This window comes from Microtus oregoni, unplaced genomic scaffold, assembly GCF_018167655.1.
Source record: "Microtus oregoni isolate MIOR12 unplaced genomic scaffold, Mior012 000020F_ref0000438, whole genome shotgun sequence".
Classification (NCBI taxonomy): Eukaryota; Metazoa; Chordata; class Mammalia; order Rodentia; family Cricetidae; genus Microtus; species Microtus oregoni.
This window is the reverse complement of record NW_024543079.1, coordinates 11711030-11735772: the sequence shown is the minus strand read 5'-3', so window position 1 is coordinate 11735772 and position 24743 is coordinate 11711030. Positions and strand designations below refer to the sequence as shown.

At 43.7% G+C, this 24743-nt stretch overlaps 1 protein-coding gene across 1 annotated transcript in view; it reads left to right on the top strand.

The window, feature by feature from the left end:
- The window catches only part of Rprd1b (regulation of nuclear pre-mRNA domain containing 1B), a 51287-nt gene that overhangs the window by 8863 nt on the left and 17681 nt on the right, over positions 1–24743 (top strand). The window contains exons 3-6 of the mRNA XM_041670309.1: positions 7116–7249; positions 12003–12115; positions 13756–13882; positions 21781–21956. Of these exons, the coding sequence (XP_041526243.1) occupies positions 7116–7249; positions 12003–12115; positions 13756–13882; positions 21781–21956 (550 nt within the window). The remainder of the gene's footprint in view (positions 1–7115; positions 7250–12002; positions 12116–13755; positions 13883–21780; positions 21957–24743) is intronic.

Below are 24743 nucleotides of genomic sequence, written 5' to 3'. Positions count from 1 at the left end.
TTTAAAGTAGGCCACTGGAGCACCTATCTGCAATTGGAGGCAGGGATGTATTGTTTTGATAAGACTTAGATAGGTACCTTAGATACTGCTCTATCTCAAACATCATGTGAGTGGCCTTGGGTGTGTAAATAAGTTTTTTAGCCCAAGTTTCTTACCTAGTTAAAAGGCACAGAAACCTCTTATCTCTTAGTTATTGTGACTCTTGTTAGGAGGAGAGGTTCTCTGAGACCTGGTTTACATTGTACTCAGTGGTTTTCATGCACTACACTTCCAGTAGGGAAGGGCTCTTTCCTTTCCCAGCTCTCGGGCTGCACACCTTATAGTGCCAAGTGCACAGCCTCGGCATTTACATAGCCTTTCACGGGGCTTTGCAAGACCTAGCAGCACTGGCATCTGTCCTGGTACTGAGCAGGAATTTAGTGAATATTTGTTGATTGAATTAGGATAATAGTGACTAATTGGGGAAAAGATCTGGTTTACCACAAGTAGTAAACTAACATTTTTACTTAAGAATGATAATTTTTACTGACTTACATTAGAAAAGGACAAGTAGAAAGGACTAAAAGGTAGGTACCAAGATTCAGAGGGCCTGTTTAGTGTGTGGACACATCTTAAACTGTACAGAAGCCAGGCATAGCAGTACACTCCGGTAATTCCAGCCTTCAGAGGCCAGCCTGGGGTATGTAGTGAGATCTTGTCACAAAGAAATGGAAACAGGAGGCATAGGGAGAACAACTGCACGTTTTACCTGTCTTTCCCAGCTCCTGTCTTTATTCCAGCTGTCGAAGGTCCAGTTTGTACCATGTGTCTGGGCTTCTCTCCTTCCCTCCACCATTAGGATAGAAAGTACAATAGCTACTTTAATGCTATGGGCATTATCAACCAAAAGTCATTTAGTATATGTTCATGGTGTACTTCTGCTGCGGCCACTTGGTGATCAAAGGTGACTGACCCATTAATCCTCAAATTGATTAGCAATATTTTTATGATGCTTTTATTCTTAAGCAAAAAAAAATCTTTGAATTCAGAGAAAGCATGATGTTCATAGGGTAGATTTGATTTGAGTAACAGTTTAACTAACCAGATTATGAACATGTTATGGTTACAAGTACCCTGTTTTCTTTAAAGTTTACACATTTATTATTTAACATGTATGAGTGTTGTTTATATGTCTCATGCTGATCCAGAGCTTGGGGACTATCAGGGAAGAAGGCAGGCAAGGATAGTGAAGTGAACACCACACAGTCAAATAGAATAGTACTCTAGGGTGAGATCTCCTTTAGGCCAATTGTGGGTAACGAAGTGACATTTGAGAACCTAAGGTAGAAATAATCATGGCATCTTAAAAGGAACAGTGAAGCCAGTGTAGTTGGATATGGTAAGCAAAGTCAGATGTAGCCCCAGATGAAATCAGAGAGAGGTAGAAAAGGACCAGTGACATATTCCCTGAGAGTCTGTTCTAATAGGATGTCATTCAAGAATTGTAAGCCAGGGAATGAAACAATTCTCATAGACGTTGTAAAATATCCTTTTTTAAAGCTCCTGTTCATGCATATATGTGTGTAACAGCTAAAAAGAGGAGTTGGAGTGGGTATATGAGAGGCTTTTGAGAGAGGGAAGGAAAATGATATAATTCTATTATAATTTCCAAAAATAAAAAAAAAAATTAAAAAGGGAAGAGAGATATCTAAAGCCCAGGTAAAGTTAAAGAGAAAAAGAAACCTAAGCATATATCTAGAATTTTTGCCCTGTCAATCCATTTGTTCATAGTGCTGCCACTGAAAGCTCATGGAAAATTTAACAGTTTGTAAAATAATGAGTGATCACTTTTGTACTTAAGAAAAGGGGGGTCAGTACATTAGGAGATGTTTCTCTTTTTATTCAATCACTCTAATGTATGATAAAGCAGTATGTATACATCTTCTCATTACAGTGTAGAGAAATTTTTAAAAATTTTTTAAAGGCTTGTATTATGTTGAATAGACGACTCAGACGGTAAAAGCCAAACTAGCTGAATTGGCAAGCTCTGGGTACAATTGATTCTGTCTCGGTATATAAGGTGGAAAATAATTGAGGAAAGCACCTAATGCCAACTTTGAGCCTCTGTGTGCATATACACACACATGTGAACACACATACACACGTGGACTCAAATTACTTTCACACACATAAAAGATTTGTGTGGAGAATGGGTTGTGAAGGGCAAGAAAGCCTGAGTTTGAAAGGTTTTGCTGTGGTCTTGGCTAAGGTGAGATCAGTTAAGGTATTTGCAGTGAAAAGGCAGTCTCCATTCACTGAATGCTTGTTCTGTAGATGGAGTCCCCTGTAAAATTTACACAATTTGTTGGAATTAAGTAGGAGCTGATAGTGAGGGGAGAGTTTCAAAGTTTTTATTATTTTATATATATATGGACATTTTGTCTGCATGTATGCCTGTGTACCACATGTGTGCCTAGTACACACAGAGACCACGCAGGGCATCAGATCCCCTGGAACTGGAGTTACAGGAAGTTGTAAGCCGTCATATTGGTGCTGGGACTAGAACATGGGTCCTCTGGAAGAGCAACAAGGACTATTAACTGCTGAACTGTTTCTCCAGCCCCCCTCCCCATTTCTTTAAAAACAGTTTAAAAATTACATGTGTATGTATATATATGCTCATGTGTCTGCGTGTGCTACAGTATACATGTGGAGACAAAAGGACAATTTTCAGAAGTCAATTCACTCCTTCCACCATGTGGGACCCAGGGATTTAACTTGAGTTGTCAGGCTTAGTGTCCTATACCTTTACCCACCGAGTCATCTTTTCTGATCCTGGACTTAATTTTTTGAGAGGTAAATCAGTAGTTATTGCCAAATACACAATACTTTTTTGTTGTTTGTGGGTCTCTGTACTTCTCAAGGAGGGTAACTTCCTAGGAGGACTCATGATTGACTTACTACAGCCAGAACTACAGACAGCCAGCAGAGTGGAAAGGTGAATGGGTGATTGTGACAGCCAGTGTGTAGTTCATTCTGATGGGAAGAGACTCAGCTAAGATTTATGAAAGTCACCTCTGCCATTATTCCTGGAAGTAAGCAGTCAGTCATTCATGTAGAACCATGTTGTTTACACAGTTGGGACACAAACCACCAAGTTCATTAGGAAGTGGACATTGTCCTGAAATCCCAGTCCTCAGGTGTGCTCCTGTCTTAGCTTTCTGTCACTGCCAGAGATAAACATAAGGGATTAAGAATCTCTCTAGGTTCATGGTTCCCGAGGTTTCAGTTCCTGCGGCCAGCTCCACTTCTTTTTGAATGTAGGAGGCAGAACATCACAGCAGGGAGAGTGTACGAGAGCCCTCATGATGGCCAGGAAAGAGGAGCAGGGATTGGAGGGGGCCCTCTGAAGCTAATGGTCCATTCAACTGTCAACTCATTGATGATGTAAGCAGCTTCCTGGTTTTTCTTTATCCACAGCACCCCATGGCCAGGATCAGAGTCTTCAGTATTGGATACTTTTTGTGGGGCCACTTTATACACAAATGATTAGCAGGCACCAGTTAACAGCAGGTCGTTCTAGAACACAGCATTTATATTAAATCTTTTCTCTCTCTCTCTTTTATTTATTTTTTTTATTTTTTGAGACAGGGTTTCTCTGCTTAGCCCTGGCTCTCCTGGAACTCATTCTGTAGACCTGGCTGGTCTTGAACTCAGAGATCCTCCTGCCTCTGCCCCCTGAGTGCTTAATTCTTTTTCTTCAGGTTTACTTTTCGTTTGTGTATTTGTGTGTCTGCGGGGGTACATGTGAATTCAGGTGCTTATGGTGGCCAAAAGCAGCAGATTCTCCCTGGAACTAGAGTTGGAGGTTGTTATAACTAAGTGTTCTTAACTGCTCGGCCACTTTTCCAGCCCCATTCATTCTTTTCTGAACAATTATGAGGGAATTTTCTGTTACAACTTTGCATAAGGTACTGTGGGAAGAGCTGACATTTTAGAAGAAAGGATTCCACTTCTGCTGGGTCTGCCACAGCTTGTTACGTAGGGGATCAGACTAATGTACAAATTACAAACAAATATGCACATCAGCACACACATGAGAAGTATATCTGCATTCAAAGAACTACCCTTGAAGCACAGGAAGGAAGGTCTCTGAGGCTCACTTGGCAGAGCTTAGGTGTCCAGCTGACACTTGAAGAAGCAGTGCAGTGTGTGCACTGTGCCACACTGTGAGTTGGCTGATTTTGGACTTCTATATTAGAAAAGTGAGCATAGGTTGAATTCATAATTAGAATTAAAATATATTTTAAACATTCAGTATACATACTCAGTGTGTGGGTGATTATTTCTTTCTTTTCCATAGTTTAATAGCAAATTATTTTTAAAATTACTTTTTCGCATAGATATTTCTCATATATATATTATTTATTTGTTTAGTTTGGAATCAGGTCTTCATGTAGCCCAGTGTGGCCTCAAAGTATTTGTGTAACCAGGGATGACTTTGAACTGCTCCTCCTTCCTTCACCCCTTGAATTCTGGGGTTACAGGCAAGCATCACCATGCCCAGTTTATACAGAGTTGGGGATTGAATTTGGCTTGGTACATGTTAGACAAGCAATTCAAATGAGTACTCTAAATAAATTCTCCGTTTAAAATGAAATCTGTGTAACCTGAAAATGTAGTGTTCCCTCCTACCCCCTGCTTTTTTTTCAAACTGCGTTCTTATTCTAGCTATATCTGATTTTGGGTGCCGAAGTGACTTCTGCTTCACTGGAGTGACTTATTTCAAAACCGATTAGTTTAGTTAATTTGTGACTTGAATGACTTTGCAGAAAAGTTGAAAGTCAAGTGTTTTATATAGAATTCAAAAAAGGTTTTAAAATTCCTAAAAAGATTGATTCAGCCAATGTGGTCCTCGTGGGGAGAAAAGCCCCTCTGTCCAGAAATTGCATTTATATGCAACAAGTAAACAACTACTCTGTGCAACACATGAGAGACATTATATGGAAGACAGTGAAGGTGGGGCAAGAAGTGAGCGTCCCTGTGGGGACTAGGGAAGTGCTGCTGAAGAGGAGGGTGGGGCAGAGAGCTCCTGGCGCAAAGCCTGAGGACCAGAGTGGGTTGGAGAGGTTGAAAAAGCCTTGAGAACTTTGTAAGGATTCTGTCTGATAAGAAGTGCCTTCCCACAGCAGCTAGAATTACATTATTAAAATTGGAGTGGCTGGGGCTGGAGAGATGGCTCAGTGGTTAAGAGCACTGGTTGCTCTTCCAGAGGCCCCAGGTTCAATTCCCAGCACCCACATGGCATTCCACGATTATCTGTACTTTTCTTCCAAGGTATCCGGTGCCCTCATAAAGACAGATCTGCAGACAAAGCACCAATGTACACAAAACAAAAAGAAAGAAAGTATTAAAAAACAAAAACAAATTTGAGTAGCTGTAGGAAGATAAGGCTGGAAGCTGGAAGAGCAGTAATGAGGCTGTCGGAGATGGCCTGTAGGGAATGGCTGCTGCTTGGACCAGGTTGTTGGCAGAGGAAGGGCGAGAGTAACTCATTTCTGCAAATTCTTTGAAGATAAAGTAAGAGTGTCTCAACATCAACACCAGAGAACTTGCTTATAGCTGAGCTCTTGAAAGTGTAGTAGAAGCATTTCCCTATCTTCCTAGTGCTTACCTCTGACTTGAAAAAAATTATAAAAAATTAGTTTATATGTTTGCTGACTTTGATCTCAGCTTAGTTGACTTGCTAGTAGTAATTTACTACTGACCAGGCTGAGTATTAGCATAGCATTGCAGAAGTGCTGTCATTGCTGCCAGTGCTGAGGGTGGGTAGAATTCCATCACAGTTGAATTTGCCATTCTTGACGTTCTTAGTGAAGACATTTGACTTTGCTCCTAAGATGGGGAGGTCTTTTCCCCTCCCCCTTTTGGCATAATCTCATATATCTGAGTCTGGTCTCAGATTTACTGTGTAGTTGTGGATGGATGACCTTGAACTTCTGATTCTCTTATCTTCACCTCCCCAGTGCTGGGATCACAGACGTTACCAACCATACTTTGCTTTTGCTGTGTTGGGGATTGAACCCAGAGCTAGACAAACACTTCAACTGACTACATCTCCAACCCAAGGTCTCCCTTTTTTAATAGTTACATTTTAGTTTAATTTATTTGGAGAGACACTACTCACTCATGGGAGACAGGAAAACTTGCCTGAATTGGTTCTCTTTTTTTTTACTATGTGGTCCTGGGTATGGAAATCAAGTTGTCAGACTTAGAGACAAGCATATTTACTTGCTGAGCCATCTTGTGAGCCCTTCCCTTTAAGGTGCTTGGTGTTAAGATGCTGGTGTTTATGCATTTTCACTAAACAGAGTGCTCAGGATCCCATAGGTGGCAGGCGGGAGGTCTGGGTCTCCTGAGAAAGTCTCCTGCTTGTTTGCTGCCATCTCACACATTGAGTAGGTAAGAGGTTAACTGTGTCGGCTGTATTCTGTTTTAAGAGCAACTTACCAGGAAAAGATTACCTAACTTTTTCCTTTCAGATATAGATTAAAAATTATTTCCAGTGTGTTCTAGGATTATCCATTAGATATAGATGTGTGAACACGGGACTCAGGCTCAGCCAGTGTTAAAGTCATTATGCAGTAGGTAATGTTGAGACATTTTTAGCAGATATGTATGCATGTAGAGGTGTTGGTATGTTAACGTAGTGAATTTAAACATTTGTGCCTTTAACATCTTAAAGGTTTGGCTAATTTTAATTTCCAGTATATGCCTAGGACTTAATTTAAATTGACATCTTCTGAAAAGGCAAGTTGTCGCAATTGATATGATCAATTTTGTTTTCTGTCTGTTAAAACCAGTCATATAGGGTTTTTTTCCTATTCCTCCACATTTCTAAGGGGAAAAAAGATTCCTTGGGTTATGGGATGCCTCTTCCCCACTCACCATGGGAGGAATGCAGTTTCTGTCAAGATTTGGGACTCCAAATAGTACAGGGTGTACCGCATTCTTGTTTTAAGTATATAAATCATTTTGGCAGTTGTTGTTGTTGTTTTTTTTTTTAATGGATCTGTCCTAATTAAAAACAAAAACTTAAGCTTATATATATATATCTTTTCATCTTTTCTGGGCAGAGAGGCAGATGAAGGCTGTAAAAAACCTTTAGAAAGATTGCTGAACATCTGGCAAGAACGAAGTGTGTATGGCGGCGAGTTCATACAGCAGCTGAAGCTGTCTATGGAGGACTCCAAGAGCCCTCCCCCCAAAGGTAGAAACATCACCACATGTTTACAGCTCTTGGTCTTTGCTACTCCCAGTCCCACATGAAAAGCTGCAGTGGGGGCTGTTGTGGCTGCTGTGGTCCACCAGCCGCTTCTGACTCTTCAGAGCGAGATGATGCTGAGTGATGGTGAGAATTTAGACAGAGCTCGCAGTGGGCAGGCCTGGTTCTTGTGCTCATGCTGCCATGTTCTCACTCCCTCACTTCCTGTGTGGGTTTTTGGCCCTTCTTGCTTCTTCAGGAACTGTCCTCCCACAGGGAAAGGAACAACCAACTTCTTTAGAATTGTGGTTGACTAAGAAATACCTCGCCCTGGCCATGACATTGTCCAAAGCAGAGCCTTGTATCATTCCCTTGCCCTTTTAGAACTTGACTTTATTAATAATAAATTTGGTTTTCTATCCTTTTATGATTGCCAACTTATTGTCTATATTGATTTTGATCTTTACTGAGCCTAGGGTATCCTTGGGAAGTATGTATGTGAATTTTAAAATTCTTAAGAGCCCATGTTATTTTTTCTCTAAAGAATAAATTGAAATGTTTGGTTTTTCCGTCTTTGGTTAGTTATATGTTACTTCTAGTTGGCATCACCAGCTCCTAAGCTGTCACTCTGATCTGACTCCACTTACACTTACTGCTAATGATCAAGTCAGTACTCACCATATTAAGGAGGCCTTCTGATGTGACTAGTCCACTTGGAGATTCTTTAGTCCGTGCCCTCACGATGCTCCTGGTTCTTGGGCAGGCTGAGTTTCCAAGTGTCCCTCTGGACTCTTTGCTGGCTGCTTTTCTGCATCTGCTGTAGTTTCTCACAACACATCTTTGCACCCCTTTCACTTGTGGCAGTGTATTCCCCAAGAATGCCACCCTGGCCCCTGTGTAGCCGTCCCCGCCTTGTTCTCTGGTTCTGTGCACACACCTCTGCTGTCGGACCTCTCAGGATCAGCATGAGTGACAATAACATGTCTTCAGCCCGTTACCTGTGTGCTCTACAGTCTCTTCCAGCTCTAAAATTACCATGTACCTTACAGTACACTGAAAGAGACTTTCTAAGAAAGTGCTTTCAGGCTTTGTGCCATTACTGTTTTACTTAGAAAACTGTTGTTTTACTTGCTTCTGAAAAGCTAGCTGTTTTCTGCCTTGGGTTCCAGCAGTGGCAGCATTATGGCAGTGTTGGGAATGACTCCTTTGGAGTTGGCTTTTTTTACAGGCTAGCAGTGCCGTGTGCTAGTGTCAGTTGTCTAAAGACTGTTTCCCTTCCCCTTCATCCTGTAAAGACAGACACTCAACAGGTCCCTGGGTGTGTAAGTCCTGCAGCGCACTCCTGTGTTCTCCGGAGCCGGATGATCAAAGTCGTTTATTACTTTCCTTTCAAACACCCTTGACTTCCCCAGAGGCTCATTTCCAAATTTGAATAGTTGTTCACATTGCAGTATTGATTCATGGGTAATTCATTATATTTGGGCAACTCATAGAGTTTGCCTTTACTTTCTTTTGGAACTTTTTTAAAGTTTTTTGTTTATTTTTATTTACTAAATTTTTAATTATGTATAAATTGGAGTTAGAGACAGCTGTAAACTGTCATGTAGATAAAGGAAACAGAACTTGGGTCCTCTGCAAGAACAGCCAGTGCTCTTAACCATTGAGACAACTCTTCAGGGCCACAGTAGTGTAAATTTTATATTCATATTTTATTTAAAAATTTTATTTTGATCTTATATTCATATTCTGGTGGCCACTCCTTTCACATGGCACTTTTATGCTGTAGTGGCTGAGTGTGTGTGGGTCATACCACATGCCACACATTAAGCTACTGTGCACTGAGTACTATTGGATATTTCATATGTAAACCATATGCTAGTGGGTTTTCCACTTAACAATATATCATCTTTGCTTTGCAAGACTATAAAATGATCATGTAAATCAAAACTGCGCAAAAAGAATTTAATGATCCATGTAGAAAATTGCAGTTCTCTGCCCCTTTTTTATCAGTTAAAACACTGACTACAAATGTATAGAGTAAAGAAAAAGATAGTAGAACTACCGGTGGCTTTTTCTAGGCACAGTGGCACATTCCTGCAGTCCCACGACTCAGGAGACAGAGGCAGGAGGATTGCTAGTTTAATACCAGCCTGGGCTACACAGGAATTTGAAGACAGCTTGAGCTGCGTAACAAGACCCTGTCTCAGCCAGGCGGTGGTGGTGCACACCTTTAATCCCAGCACCCAGGAGGCAGAGGCAGGTAGATGTCTGTGAATTCGAGGCCAGCCTTTTCTTCAAGAGTGACGTACAGGACAGACTCCAAAGCTACACAGAGAAACTCTGCCTTGAAAAAACAAAACAAAAGAAAACCCTGTCTCAATAGACCATTTTGTCCATGATGAAACTTAACAACAGAGGGCCTGCCTACAAGGGTAAGACCCTAAATTTCTTAGAAATATTGAAACAAAGTAACTTTCATTGCAACAAGTGTATAGAAAATAGTTTGAACAGTCTCTCAGTGTTTTAAAACTGGGGATTTTTCTTTTTAATTTTAAGATTTTTTTGAAGGCTGGGTATTAGACAGGGGACTTCATGTGTGTCAGTTAAGTGTCCTGTCAGTGAGTTAACATCCTCTGGCCTTTTTACTTTTTTTTTTTTTTTTTTTTAGGAAAGGAAGATTTATTTTGTTTATAGTTTCTAAGTATTTGTTTCATAGTAGCTTTGTTATTTAATTTGACAGAGTATCACTAAAGCAGCAATATGTGAAGGAGGAAGCTTTCTTTTTTTGTTCTTTAATTTTATTGATTTTTATTGAGCTCTACATTTTTCTCTGCTCCTCTCCCTGCCTCTCCCTTTCCCTTTTTACTTTATTTTGAGTCAGGGTTGTGCTGTGTAGTCCTGGCTGGCCTTGAACTCTTCCATACCTGTCTCTGCCTCTGCTCAGCTGAGGCTGCAGGTGTTTATCACTAGACACATCCTGAAAGTTGCTTTAGTGTGAAGTGTTTTTGTGGGGTCACTTCTTCCACCATCATCCTTTCTTTATTTTTTGCTGCTAAGTTGGTATCACCAAGCCCCTCTGTGCAGTGTTAGCCTCGCCGCATCACCAGGCCCCTCTGTGCAGCATCGCCCTTAGTCAAGTACTTACTTCTCAGCTCCTCTTAGTGCTATTCAGATTCAGTTCCACCATGGCTTTAGTTGCAGCTTCTTTGTTGTACTTTGATTTTTATGGTCAATTCTCTACTTGGAATTTTTATGAAATGGGATATGTATCTGTCGAATGGGATGACACAATATTCCACTCCCCTGTCCTTGTGGGCTGAGGATCCAGTGCACAGTGACTATCACTGACAGACATTGCGAAAAAGAAGTGATTGGTTATCAATTGTAATTTGGAGACTGAACTATTAGAAAAATCACTTCATCCCAGTATTCAGTTAATACACCTGGCCGTGAGACGCGAAGTGTGCTGCTGGGAACTGGTGTCATTTCACTAAACTGTGAGAGCTGTTCTCCATAGTAGCGTTATGTGAAACAGGGACGGCCTTTATCATAAATGTGGCTAGCTATTTTCTCACTTCCATCCATAAAATAAAACTATAAGAAAAAAAATACAATACATACTCTTGATTGGTCTTTCTGTCTAACATAACTAATAAATGTGTAAGATAGAAAATAGGAGCCACATCCTTGGTTACAGAGGAGACTTAAGTGAGTGCGTGTGCACTTTCCTGGTGAGTTACATACAAGTTCCGAGGTGGGTGCCTGGTACCCCCCCTTTGACAGATAAAGGTACTTGTGCTTAGTTGTTTGTGTATAGTGGAAAGACTTATGGGCTTGAGTGTTGTGCCAGGGAGTTGTTTAACCTCCCTGAGTCTTTTTCTGCTTGTAATAGAACGTTCTATCAGAGTTGTTGGAAAGACGAAAGGAAAGAAAACCATTGCAATGCTCTGCACATATTTGGCGTCCAATATTTCCTTTAAATGCAGATTTATCATTTAGATTTATTTCCCCAGTTGTTTGTGCTTGTTTTTTGTTGCCCTGTATGATGCAATAAGAATGATTTTAGAATTAACACATCTATCATAATCATGTAAAAGCACAGGGGACAGATAATAAAGAATGTAACTTGCCAGCTTCAAAAGTAGTTAATTCTAGAATGAAAACTTAAGTAATTTCTTTCAGTAGTATCAATCATGTTTCTCAGTAATAGTTGGTTTTTATTTTACAGTAAAATTAGGTTTATTCTGGTCTTAAAGAAAGAGTTGAAAGGGTATTTGTACTTGAAATCTTTGATAGTTTTATTGGTGAATTTGTTCCTCCTATTTATTTTCTAAAATGATTTTTGAAAAGCATAAAACTGTTTCATGTGCACTGTGTTCTCTGTCTCTCCCCGCCTCCCATACAAGTCGGTTTATTTCAATGTATTGCCTCATGCTTCTTACCATTTTACTGTTTACTTCTTTTGAAGGAAGGAAGGTTCTAACTATGGTAGCTTGGGACATACCAGTTTTAGCCGCTTTCCAGTAGTAGTTTCTTGGATTCAAAGAATAGATCTGAGATGACAGACTGGGAACTTTTTTGTCTCTTCAGTAACATAAGGAATTGCACCAATTTAAAAGAACTAGTAAGAAAGTTAGCATGAAGCCATCTCTGAAACTGAACACCCCACCCTGTCCCCCAGTTTTACCTGTAGTCATTTAACAGGGCACTGGATGCTTATGCAGGTCACGCAGCTCACATCTGTCATGTATTTTCCTAGCAACAGAAGAGAAGAAGTCTCTGAAACGAACTTTTCAGCAGATACAAGAGGAGGAGGATGATGACTACCCCGGAAGTTACTCTCCCCAAGATCCTTCTGCAGGCCCCCTCTTGGTATGTGACCCAGTGACTCCAGGTGACCTCTAATTGAAGATCATGACCACGAGGTGGCGCTTGTTATCAGTAGTGTGGCTTGTCAAAGGGCAGCAGCTACAATAGCCCACCCAGACACAGCTCACCAGACATCTGACTTTATACCATGACTTTACAATGGGTTTATGTTTTATAAAGTGTTTGGAATTGGTTTTATCTTCTAAAAGTGAAAAATACTCTTTAAAAGCAGATTTATATGGTATGATAAAGATGTTTTGAAGCACTTAGCTGTGCCTTTTGCTAATAGCATTCTTGTTTATAAGCAAACAACTTATTACTATCTAAGGACAGTCTTGTAACTGCCGATAATAAATTTGCTTCACTATAGCCTCTGTTACAAGTATTGCAACAGGGAGTTAGTATTTAAGGATGCATTTGCCTTAGATAACCCCTTATGAAACAAGTTTGATCTGGTTCATCTGTTTATCATCAAAACAATAAGCCGCCAAAAACAGATTAAATAGTATTTAAGTAATTTGCCAAGTATCTTAATTTGAATTCAGATCTGTCATAATTCAGAGTTCATGTCCCTTTTTTTGTTTGTTTTGTTTTTAATGTTTTGAGATAAGAGTCTTACTGTGTAATGCTAGCTGACCTTAAACTTGATGTTTTCCTGTTATAGCAGATTACACCTGTAAAACTAGCTCTAGGGAGTTCGAGGCACGAGAACCATGAGTTTGAGGCCATCCTGGCTATATAGTGAGGCCCTTTAAAAAAAAAAAATCAATGTTCCTTCCTCAGCTTCCCTGGTCCTGGAATGACAAGTGCATGCCACCATACTTGGCTGTCCATGTCCTGTTTGTTGAATGTGACTGCCTCATCTTAACTGTATTCTGCATTTCTGCATGGACATAGTCAGGACATAGATAACTAGGAAGTATGTATGTGTTGTGTGATGTTAAAGCCATGGATTAGACAGGATTAGATAATAGCAATAGTAGGTCGTATCTTTGCATCTAAAAACTTTAAAGGGGAGGAGCTTGGGTTATCAGCTTTCAAGGTAATTTAACTATTGCCTGCAGAGCCAGCTGTTCTTGGGTCATTGTGCTCGGCTACTTATTAGCATTCTGTGTTTTCTCATGGCTTGATAAAGCCCCTTTGGTAGATGCAGAATATGCTTTTCTTGTTTTTAACACCTAATGAGTTAATTCATTTCACATTTTAATATTGGCAGTGATCTTAACTTTGTAAGGCAAACTCTAGAAAAAATGTAATCAGCCAACACACAGATGTTCAACATCTGGTATTTAGGTCTTTTTTCTATATTATAGATTGTTTTATACTATAAACAATACTTCATTTGAAATTAAGCAGCATGAACTAGAGACCATATTCTTAAGTTGCCAAAAATATGCTCTTTAATTAAAAAAAGTTCTATAGAGGTTTATTTATGTTTTGTAGACTTAGAACAATTAACTTTATGTCTTTTAGAATTCATATCTTTCCAACCACAAATTCCTGGTACTACGAACAGTTGTTTGTGTGACTTTAGACCTGTTTTTTAATGCTAAGAATGACCATTTTTATAATTTGTCTTTAGCTAATTTTCTTTAGCTCCATTATATCTTAATGGGTTATATATTTGTCTTTGCCCTTTATAGACTGAGGAGCTAATCAAAGCATTACAGGATCTGGAAAATGCCGCTTCGGGAGATGCTACTGTTCGGCAGAAGATTGCTTCCCTGCCCCAGGAAGTGCAGGATGTGTCGCTGCTGGAAAAAATAACAGGTGAGAGGTCATTCAGATGAAAGAGAGGAAAGAGGAGCCGTCTGTAGTCATGCTGTATCCTAGGCAGAGACTTTCTGTGATGGTGGGTGCTCTGCCATGTTGGCATGTAAAGCCAGTCAGCGTGCTAAATGAGGAAGTTCTTGGAGGGACTGGACAGGTAGCTCCACATTCAGAGTACTTCCTGCTTCTGCAGGGGACTTGGGTTCCATTTCAGACACCTGCCTTGGGTGGCTACAATACCTTTAACTCAGGGCATCTGATGTATTCTTTTGGCCTCCATGGACACTCACACACATATGGCATACTTGCATGCATTCATACATATAAATAAAAAATAATACAAATAAATTTTGGGGCTGAAGAGATGGCTCAGTGGTTAAAAGTTCTTACTGCCCTTTATAGGACCTGGGTCTGTTCCTAGCACCCACATGGTGGCACAGCTGCCTGTAACTCCAGTTCCAGGGGATCTGATGCTGTTTTCTGACCTCTTTCGGCATCAGACACACAGGTGATGTACTTAGACACATGCAGACAAACACTCATACAAATAAAAAGCAAAAATCCTAAATAAATAAATAAAATAGATCACAACAAAAAGCTTTTGAATGTGAATAGTGATCTGAATAGTTACAGCAGAAATGCTGGAGTGTCATAGCCAGCTACTCTCTGAATAAGATCTGTTGACAGCATGGTACCAATTCTGTATGTGTAGGGCAGTGGAAGCCAGGAAAGGATAGGCTATGAACTCAGGACCCTTTGCTAAGAGGAAAGAAGTGTGTGATACACAGCTGTGTTGTTTGATGCAGTACACACTAACACGCTTGGAGGTGGTTCAGTGCCATGTAGGTGTTGAGCTCCTCCCTGTCATTCCTGGGTAAACAGAGGCATTGATACTGTTCTTGCTTTCTGCACAAGCAGTTGAAGAAGGGAGTGAAGTACGAGCTAATCTTTTAAAAAGCATGTTCTGTGCCTGGCACTCTATGCCTTGTGATAATCTTTGAAGAATTGTATTCTCATATATAAGAAAGGATTGAGACTTTGCAAAATTAGATATCTTGGCCAAAATCACACATGCAGTGAATTTGGGGATTTCAACCTAGGCTGCAAATTAAATGGTCTTTTCATTGCAAAAGTTCAATACTTTTATCCCGTTCTCTCCAGGTCATTTCCCTTCCAGCCTCTTGAGCTGGCTGCTTCTCTGACTTCCTTCAGTTGGCATATCTGTAAGGTTCACTGTATAGCAGGTGTTCCTGGTGTCGTGTCCATAGCTTTTCACGGATTAAATGTTAAGGAGGAGGCAGAGTTGGTGGGCAGTGAATCAGCAAGGAGATAAAGGTGATCAGGGAAAGCTTTCTGCTTTGGGAATCTTTGAGTCTCCCTCCCTTTGAGTCTGTATTCTCTCTCCTACCACCTCTGTGAAGCCTCTCCCATGCCCTTATTGAAAATGCTGTTCCTCTCCCTCCCAGTGCCCCACTTACTCCTTTCTAGTTCTGATCTTCAGCTGATAATAATACGGTACTATGTGTGACTTCCCTTCCTTCTAAGTAAGACCCAGACTTAAAGGCAGAGGATGTTTCTTATCTTTTGTCCCTGCTATCTGAAAACCAAGGCACATGAGAAATGCGCAGATACTTTCTGGGTGATTTGTAGTTGGCTTTTTCTTTGGGCTGCCAACTCAAAAATAACGATCTGGAGACTTATTAGTAATTATGAAAGCTTGGTCTTATCTTAGGCTTGTCCCTCTTTATTTTAATCTATGTTCTGTCAAGTGGCTCATTTCATACTAACCATGCTGCTTCCCCTGTGTCTGGCTGGCAGCTCCGTCCTTTTTCCCAGAATCCTCTCTTCCTGGAAGTCCCACCTAATACCTTCCTAACTATTAGCCATTTAACTTTTTATTACACCAATCACAGCAAAACATTTTCACACAGTGTACAAATATCCCACAACAGTGATTGAAGGTTGTACACTGAGAATTTGTAAGGCTGATTGGGGTTAACTTCTTGACATTGGAAAGAGGGACTGGCTGCAGGGACTAAGCGCCCCTGAGTTGCTGTTAAGGGGAGCAGGGAAGTGAGGTAAGAGCTGAGAAGTGCTAGCTGGTAGGGAGACAGCTACAGGTTCCTTCCTGTGTTGGTGGTTCTTAAGAAAAGAGAGAAATGGAGGAAGTAGGGAAGCTTGGGGACTGTCAGAAACTGAGTGTTTGAGTGAGTCAACCAGGAACGCAGCATTCCCGAGCACAGGCAGAGGACTGGCCTCAGGAGGCAGCTCATTAAAGGCATGGGGAAGGTGGGCCAGAGCACAGCCGGTCAGCCCCAGGCAAGATTTCCGCATTTGAACTACAATTTTTGTGTGACACCCACCTTTTAAATTGAAATTTTTTCCCATATGATACATTCTGATTAGTTTCCCCTCAGTCACCTCTTCCCAGATCCTCTCCATTTCTCTACCCATCAACTCCACACCTTCTTTCTCTCTTTTGAAAACAGACAAATAAAAGAACAAACCATAATTAAAAATAAAACACAAAAAAGCCTAAGAAACACATATATATGTATACACACACATAAACAAAACAAAAACAGAAAATCAGAAACAATATATATACATATGTGTATATATATATATGTATACATACATACATACAAAAGACCAGTAGAGTGAATGTTGCCCATACAAAGTATTACAGGTCAAGACCTCTCCAGTACCATTGAGTTTATTTTGTGTTGGCTATCTACTACTGGGCATGGGGCTGCCTCTAAATGTGCTTTGTATGTCTGGTGAGACTCCATTGGGAAAAACTAATCTTTCCTTTGCAGGTGTTTGACACTTGAGTTATAGATGAGGGCTGTTGTCCACTTCCACTCTCAGCACTGGTACCTCTTCTGGCTTGAACCTATGCAGGTCCAGTGCATGATGCCACAGTCTCTGAGTTCATGTGTGCATCAGTCCTGTTGTGTCCAGAAGATGACTGTTTCCTTGATGTCCTCCATCCCCACTGGCTCTTATAACCTCAAGGCTCCCTGAGCCCTAAGGGAAGGGGTTTGATGAAGACATCCCATTTAGGGTTGGGAGTTCCAAAGTCTGTCTCAGTACACTGTCCAGTTCACTGCAGGAAGAAGCTTCACTGATGATGGTTGAACAAGACACTGATCTGATTCCCAGCCAGTGTGGGTTGTTATAATAACTCTTGAGTAATAAAAAGCAGTTTCTGGGTTCCAATACTTGTATAAATGATCTGGATTCCTTATACAAGTTCTTGAGGGTGAGAATTGATTTTTTTATTCTTAAAAATTAGTGTTTCTGCCGGGCGATGATGGCGCACGCCTTTAATCCCAGCACTCGGGAGGCAGAGGCAGGCGGATCTCTGTGAGTTCGAGACCAGCCTGGTCTACAAGAGCTAGTTCCAGGACAGGAACCAAAAGCTACGGAGAAACCCTGTCTCGAAAAATCAAAAAAAAAAAAAATAGTGTTTCTTTGCTATCTTGCCACAAATACTCTAGCAATCACTGTTAAAAAGAGATCAGTAGTCGAGGATCGACATAACTGAGAGCAGCTGCTCAGGCTTGTTCACGGGCCGCACCACCAGTCTATACTATGTCCTCTGTCACAGGCCGCACCACCAGTCTATACTATGTCCTCTGTCACAGGCCGCACCACCAGTCTATACTATGTCCTCTGTCACAGGCCGCACCACCAGTCTATACTATGTCCTCTGTCACAGGCCGCACCACCAGTCTATACTATGTCCTCTGTCACAGGCCGCACCACCAGTCTATACTATGTCCTCTGTCACAGGCCGCACCACCAGTCTATACTATGTCCTCTGTCACAGGCCGCACCACCAGTCTATACTATGTCCTCTGTCACAGGCCGCACCACCAGTCTATACTATGTCCTCTGTCACAGGCCGCACCACCAGTCTATACTATGTCCTCTGTCACAGGCCGCACCACCAGTCTATACTGTTGGTCCCCTGCCCTCTGTCACAGGCCGCACCACCAGTCTATACTGTTGGTCCCCTGCCCTCTGTCACAGGCCGCACCACCAGTCTATACTGTTGGTCCCCTGCCCTCTGTCACAGGCCGCACCACCAGTCTATACTGTTGGTCCCTGCCCTCTGTCACAGGCCGCACCACCAGTCTATACTGTTGGTCCCCTGCCCTCTGTCACAGGCCGTACCACCAGTCTATACTGTTGGTCCCCTGCCCTCTGTCACAGGCCGCACCACCAGTCTATACTGTTGGTCCCTGCCCTCTGTCACAGGCCGCACCACCAGTCTATACTGTTGGTCCCCTGCCCTCTGTCACAGGCCGCACCACCAGTCTATACTGTTGGTCCCCTGCCCTCTGTCACAGGCCGCACCACCAGTCTATACTGTTGGTCCCTGCCCTCTGTCACAGGCCGCACCACCAGTCTATACTGTTGGTCCCCTGCCCTCTGTCACGGGCCGCACCACCAGTCTATACTGTCGGTCCCTGCCCTCTGTCACGGGCCGCACCACCAGTCTATACTGTTGGTCCCTGCCCTCTGTCACAGGCCGCACCACCAGTCTATACTGTTGGTCCCCTGCCCTCTGTCACAGGCCGCACCACCAGTCTATACTGTTGGTCCCCTGCCCTCTGTCACAGGCCGCACCACCAGTCTATACTGTTGGTCCCTGCCCTCTGTCACAGGCCGCACCACCAGTCTATACTGTTGGTCCCCTGCCCTCTGTCACAGGCCGCACCACCAGTCTATACTGTTGGTCCCCTGCCCTCTGTCACAGGCCGCACCACCAGTCTATACTGTTGGTCCCTGCCCTCTGTCACAGGCCGCACCACCAGTCTATACTGTTGGTCCCCTGCCCTCTGTCACAGGCCGCACCACCAGTCTATACTGTTGGTCCCCTGCCCTCTGTCACAGGCCGCACCACCAGTCTATACTGTTGGTCCCTGCCCTCTGTCACGGGCCGCACCACCAGTCTATACTGTCGGTCCCCTGCCCTCTGTCACGGGCCGCACCACCAGTCTATACTGTCGGTCCCTGCCCTCTGTCACGGGCCGCACCACCAGTCTATACTGTCGGTCCCTGCCCTCTGTCACGGGCCGCACCACCAGTCTATACTGTTGGTCCCCTGCCCTCTGTCACGGGCCGCACCACCAGTCTATACTGTTGGTCCCCTGCCCTCTGTCACGGGCCGCACCACCAGTCTATACTGTTGGTCCCTGCCCTCTGTCACGGGCCGCACCACCAGTCTATACTGTTGGTCCCCTGCCCTCTGTCACGGGCCGCACCACCAGTCTATACTGTCGGTCCCTGCCCTCTGTCACGGGCCGCACCACCAGTCTATACTGTCGGTCCCTGCCCTCTGTCACGGGCCGCACCACCAGTCTATACTGTCGGTCCCTGCCCTCTGTCACGGGCCGCACCACCAGTCTATACTGTTGGTCCCCTGCCCTCTGTCACGGGCCGCACCACCAGTCTATACTGTTGGTCCCCTGCCCTCTGTCACGGGCCGCACCACCAGTCTATACTGTTGGTCCCTGCCCTCTGTCACGGGCCGCACCACCAGTCTATACTGTCGGTCCCCTGCCCTCTGTCACGGGCCGCACCACCAGTCTATACTGTCGGTCCCTGCCCTCTGTCACGGGCCGCACCACCAGTCCATACTGTCGGTCCCTGCCCTCTGTCACGGGCCGCACCACCAGTCTATACTGTTGGTCCCTGCCCTCTGTCACGGGCCGCACCACCAGTCTATACTGTCGGTCCCCTGCCCTCTGTCACGGGCCGCACCACCAGTCTATACTGTCGGTCCCCTGCCCTCTGTCACGGGCCGCACCACCAGTCTATACTGTTGGTCCCTGCCCTCTGTCACGGGCCGCACCACCAGTCTATACTGTTGGTCCCCTGCCCTCTGTCACGGGCCGCACCACCAGTCTATACTGTTGGTCCCCTGCCCTCTGTCACGGGCCGCACCACCAGTCTATACTGTTGGTCCCCTGCCCTCTGTCACGGGCCGCACCACCAGTCTATACTGTTGGTCCCCTGCCCTCTGTCACAGGCCGCACCACCAGTCTATACTGTTGGTCCCCTGCCCTCTGTCACAGGCCGCACCACCAGTCTATACTGTTGGTCCCCTGCCCTCTGTCACAGGCCGCACCACCAGTCTATACTGTTGGTCCCCTGCCCTCTGTCACAGGCCGCACCACCAGTCTATACTGTTGGTCCCCTGCCCTCTGTCACGGGCCGCACCACCAGTCTATACTGTTGGTCCCCTGCCCTCTGTCACAGGCCGCACCACCAGTCTATACTGTTGGTCCCCTGCCCTCTGTCACAGGCCGCACCACCAGTCTATACTGTTGGTCCCCTGCCCTCTGTCACAGGCCTTCTGCCCACCTTGTTGTGCTCACTCCTTCCCAAGTATGTGTTCTCTAACCCACAGAGGGAGGAAAGCTTGATCTTTGGTGTCAGACCCAGTTGGAGAGCCCTCAGTATTTCATTTCCTATTGTTCACAGAGGCAAGTAAGGACCAGATAGCTGTTCTGTGCTAGAAATTCCTTAATTTCATTGCCTCAAAGAATGCTGAGAGCTCCAGATTTGTGTCACTGAACTGTCTGTCTAGCTACTGGAAGCTCTGATGCCCTTTTCTTCAAAACATCAACCTGCTATTTTCATCCCAAAGAATTTTTGTTTTTATTTATTTTTAATATTTATTTTATACGTGTGTGTGTGTGTGTGTGTGTGTGTGTGTGCGCGCGCGCCTACATGAATTTATTTGCACCACATGTATGCAGGTGTGGAGATTGCATTGTATCCTCCAGATCTGGAGTTATAGGTGATTATGAGCTACCTGATATGAGTGCTGGGAACCAAATCCAAGTTTTCTACAACAGCAATAAGTGCTCTTAACTCCTGAGCCATCTCTCCAGCCCCCAAAAGACCTTTTAAAGCAAGATGCACACGTTTAAGCTTGTGCCACCATCATACAGGTGCAGCAGTTCTTGATGGATCTAAACCCTCCTTTTGCCTCTGCTCACTTGCTACACCAGTCTTTCTTTAGCATTTCTTTCCAAGAATCCCCTTTCTTATGATTCAGGGCTTGTTCTTCTCCTCTCCCCAAAGCATGGGTGACAGGCCATTATTAGGATAGGAAATCTGTCTGGTCAATGGTGACCAACACTTTAAAAATACAACACAAAATATTTTGCACATTTAAGAAAAAGATGTTTGTTCCCTCCTTTCCTTTTTCTTTTGTCTTTTTTTTGGGGGGGGGGTTGTTGTGGGGGACCTTGCTATGTAACCCAGACTTAACGGAATTTATGGCAGTCCTCCTACAAGTGTGAGCTACCGTGCGTGGCATTGCTTATTTTATAAACTATTTCCAATGAGGGTTGTGCTCAGATACATTTGAGAGACCCTTCCTCTTTTTCAGGCTCTGTCTTTGGTGGACAGAGTCCTGCAGATCAGCTTCTGAGACCACATTCTGAGCCTCTCCCACAGCTTCTTTTCTCTCAGTCTCTCCACACCCAAGATGTGAGTGCTCTCCCTGTTACTTCAGAACAGTGGGGGAAAGTCTGCGGTAATAGAAGCAAAAGCACTCCATCTTCTCACAGACAAGGGAAGCCATTTCACAGATGACCCTAAATATCTATATGCTGGTTTTGTTTGAAGAACTTTTGCTGGAAGCTCTTTTCAGCATGCCAGTTGTCCTGTCCCATCCAGTTGCCTCACTTCAGGCAGTTCAGAAATATGTCTTGTTGACAGAGTTGGCACCTTTGGAGTCTTGGCTGGCCAGCATTGTTGGTTCACAGGTTCTGGCTTATTCTTGGACTGTGTGACCCTTTTTTCAGGAATGTTTGCAATCATACCTATGTGATTTGTATGTTGTCTCTGTTTTCTCTCTTATTTGTGCTCAGACAAAGAGGCAGCTGAACGTCTTTCAAAAACGGTAGATGAAGCATGTCTGTTACTAGCGGAATATAACGGGCGCCTGGCAGCGGAACTGGAAGACCGGCGCCAGCTGGCTCGGATGCTGGTGGAGTACACCCAGAACCAGAAAGAGGTTTTGTCAGAAAAAGAGAAAAAGCTAGAAGTGAGTACATTGCAGAGCAGACCCAAGCTGCCTGAATTGCCTTCCTAAAGCCCATTTTATTCCTCAGTTAACCTTTTTTTTTTTCTTTTGGAAACAAGTGAGATAGGAGGATCCGTTGGATAACTGTAATTACTGGAGCCTAGTTCAGAGTTGAAGTCACATTTTTACGTGTCCAGGAAAGAAAATCTCCCACGGTGAAAACAGTGCCTTCAGTCACAGCATTTAGGATCTTTAATTGTTTCAACTTAGTGTTAGAGTTGACAAATTATAAATGGAGGTAGAGAAGGTCAGCAAACTGAAGGGCACTTAGCTGGTTATATTGGGAGTCTGCATTGTTCTGAGGTTTGTTTCTGACATATGCACCATATGCACGTTCTTGCCTGTAAGGCGCCTGCCTACAAGCTCTTTCTGTACATAGTCTACAAGTTCAGTTATGTTTATGTAGTCTGATTCAACTATGAGCAGGAACCCACTTTTCCTGTGTTGAGAGCATGTGGCTCAGTGTCTCCAGCAAAAAAGGGTTTTGAGTCGTTCCCTCACCATCTGCTTTTTAACTAAGCGTAGCGACTTGTCCTTGGGGAGCAGAGCCAGCAGTGTGGTTGTTGGGGTTCAGCAGTTTCTCCTCTCTTTGTTTCTAGGAAGAGAGGAGGGGTCTCTTCCTAGAGGAGAATACGTCATGATGATCTCAAGAAACACCCCATGAAGCCCCCTCAGTAGAAAAGGGAGTGGAAGGCTGCCCTTCTTCCACTAGGGAAAGTTCTCTGACACAGAGGGAGGGAGCGTTGAGCTAGCTCTAGTGATTGTTGGGTATGTCATTCTGTGGTCAGCTGACTAGAGAGGGAGTGCCATATCCTTACTCGCAGTGACTATGGCAGCTGTAATAGCTAGAGGTGCTGGGGACTTCAAATGCCTAGCCAGCTTGTGAAAGATAGGAGACAGCTGAGCAGTGATGTGGCTTTCCTGTAGATTCAGCACTGACCGGAACTCCTAAAGGGAACTTCATCAGCAGTAGCAGACGGCCATTTATCTGATGCACTCATCTTTCACTGAGGAAGCATTTCAGCTCTGTATCTTGGGACTAATAAGAGATTGTAATTAATGATTCTGGTTGTAAGTCGTCGTGCCATCTGTTGAACTGGCCCTTGGCGACACATTAAGGGCTTTCTCTGATCTGTCAGACGTTGATTATCATGAGCAGCTGTTGTTGGGTGGAATGTGACAAGCCACCATAGAGGACAGTCTTTGAGAAGGAGACTGTTGGTAGAGGCTTTTAACTCTTTGTTCTGTCTCTGCCCCGTCTGCAATTAGCTGTCTGTTTCATAGGGGGCCATTCTGCCTGCACATAGCTTACTGGATGCCCAAAGAGGTTATGAAGCACAGAGGTCAGAGTTCAGTCCATTCTGTAGCTTTGCAGCCCTGTTGTTGCTATTTCACAAAATATGGAATGGAGAGCTGGGTGGTGGTGGCGCACACCTTTAATCCCAGCACTTGGGAGGCAGAGGCAGGCGGATCTTTGTGAGTTCGAGACCAGCCTGGTCTACAAGAGCTAGTTCCAGGACAGGCTCCAAAACCACAGAGAAACCCTGTCTTGAAAAACCAAAAAAAAAAAAAAAAAAAAAAAATATGGAATGGAATTGGAACCTAGCGCTTGAGGATGGAATAGGAAGACCCTGGTACTGCAAGGCAGTCAGAACTCAGGGTTTCTGTCCCAGACCATGTTAGCCAGCCAACTGGGCAGGACCATTGATTGCAAAAGTAAAATGAAGTAAAAAGCAAGTGACTAGATAAAATGTGAGAGGCTGGTGGATGGCTTTAACTCTTTATCCATGCTCGCTAAACAAATGAACAGTCGCTCTTCTGAATCTACAATTTCTTCTAACCCCTTTATAATAGACAGATCTTCATTCTGTTCTGACGGTGATGGTAATACCCAGTGTGTAGCTTGAGAGAACCTCAGTGCTGCAGTCCCTCCACCTTCCTTTCATAGTGCTTGGTTCTTAACATGCCAAATCAGAAGGCTGGGTAAATCTTGTCTGCAAACCTTTTGTTGCCTTCTGTGTGCAAATGCGCAGTTGATGGACATGTGGACAAACAGGTATTTTCTTGGGAGTCTTTCCCCATAGCTCAAATTTGTTAACACTTAAGTTTTTCTGTTTTTATTTGTTAACATTGTATTTTCTTTTAGATAGCAAATACCTCTCTTCTCTTTCTTTGAGAACTTTATGTTGGGTTCCTAATGGCTTTGAACCTCGAAGTGACAGAAGTTGCTCTGGTCAGAGTCCAGAGGGAAGGAGAACCCATTCTGGCTCACAGAAGGAAATTGAGTTTCAAGGAAATCAGTCTAGTGTCAACAGCGTAGGTAAACGTAGAACCAAACAAGTTAAGACAGATGACAATTCTGGTTGTGGTTCAAGATAATCCCTGATGGGAAATAAAGCCTTTTTGTAAAAGGAAATGGCAATTGGAGGAGAGAAATAAGTTTATTGAAGAAGAGCAACCAAATGCCTGAACAGGTGTGTGAAGGGAATAAAGTGTATGGACAGAGGAACGGAGACGCCATGTGGAGCTGGGGTCTTGGTTACAGAGTCACCAGTCTGTACCTGTTCACTCATAGACGCATGCAAAGATGGGTAAGATGTACCTCTTCAGGAGCAAGGGCTTTCCCTGATTCTAGAAGCCTGCTTACTTATTTTCCTCAGTGACTTGTCCTCCAGGGAGGGAATTGCAGAAGCAGGGAGTTAAAGGGAACTGTGAGGAAGCTTAGAGAAAGGGGACTCTTCCAGCTCA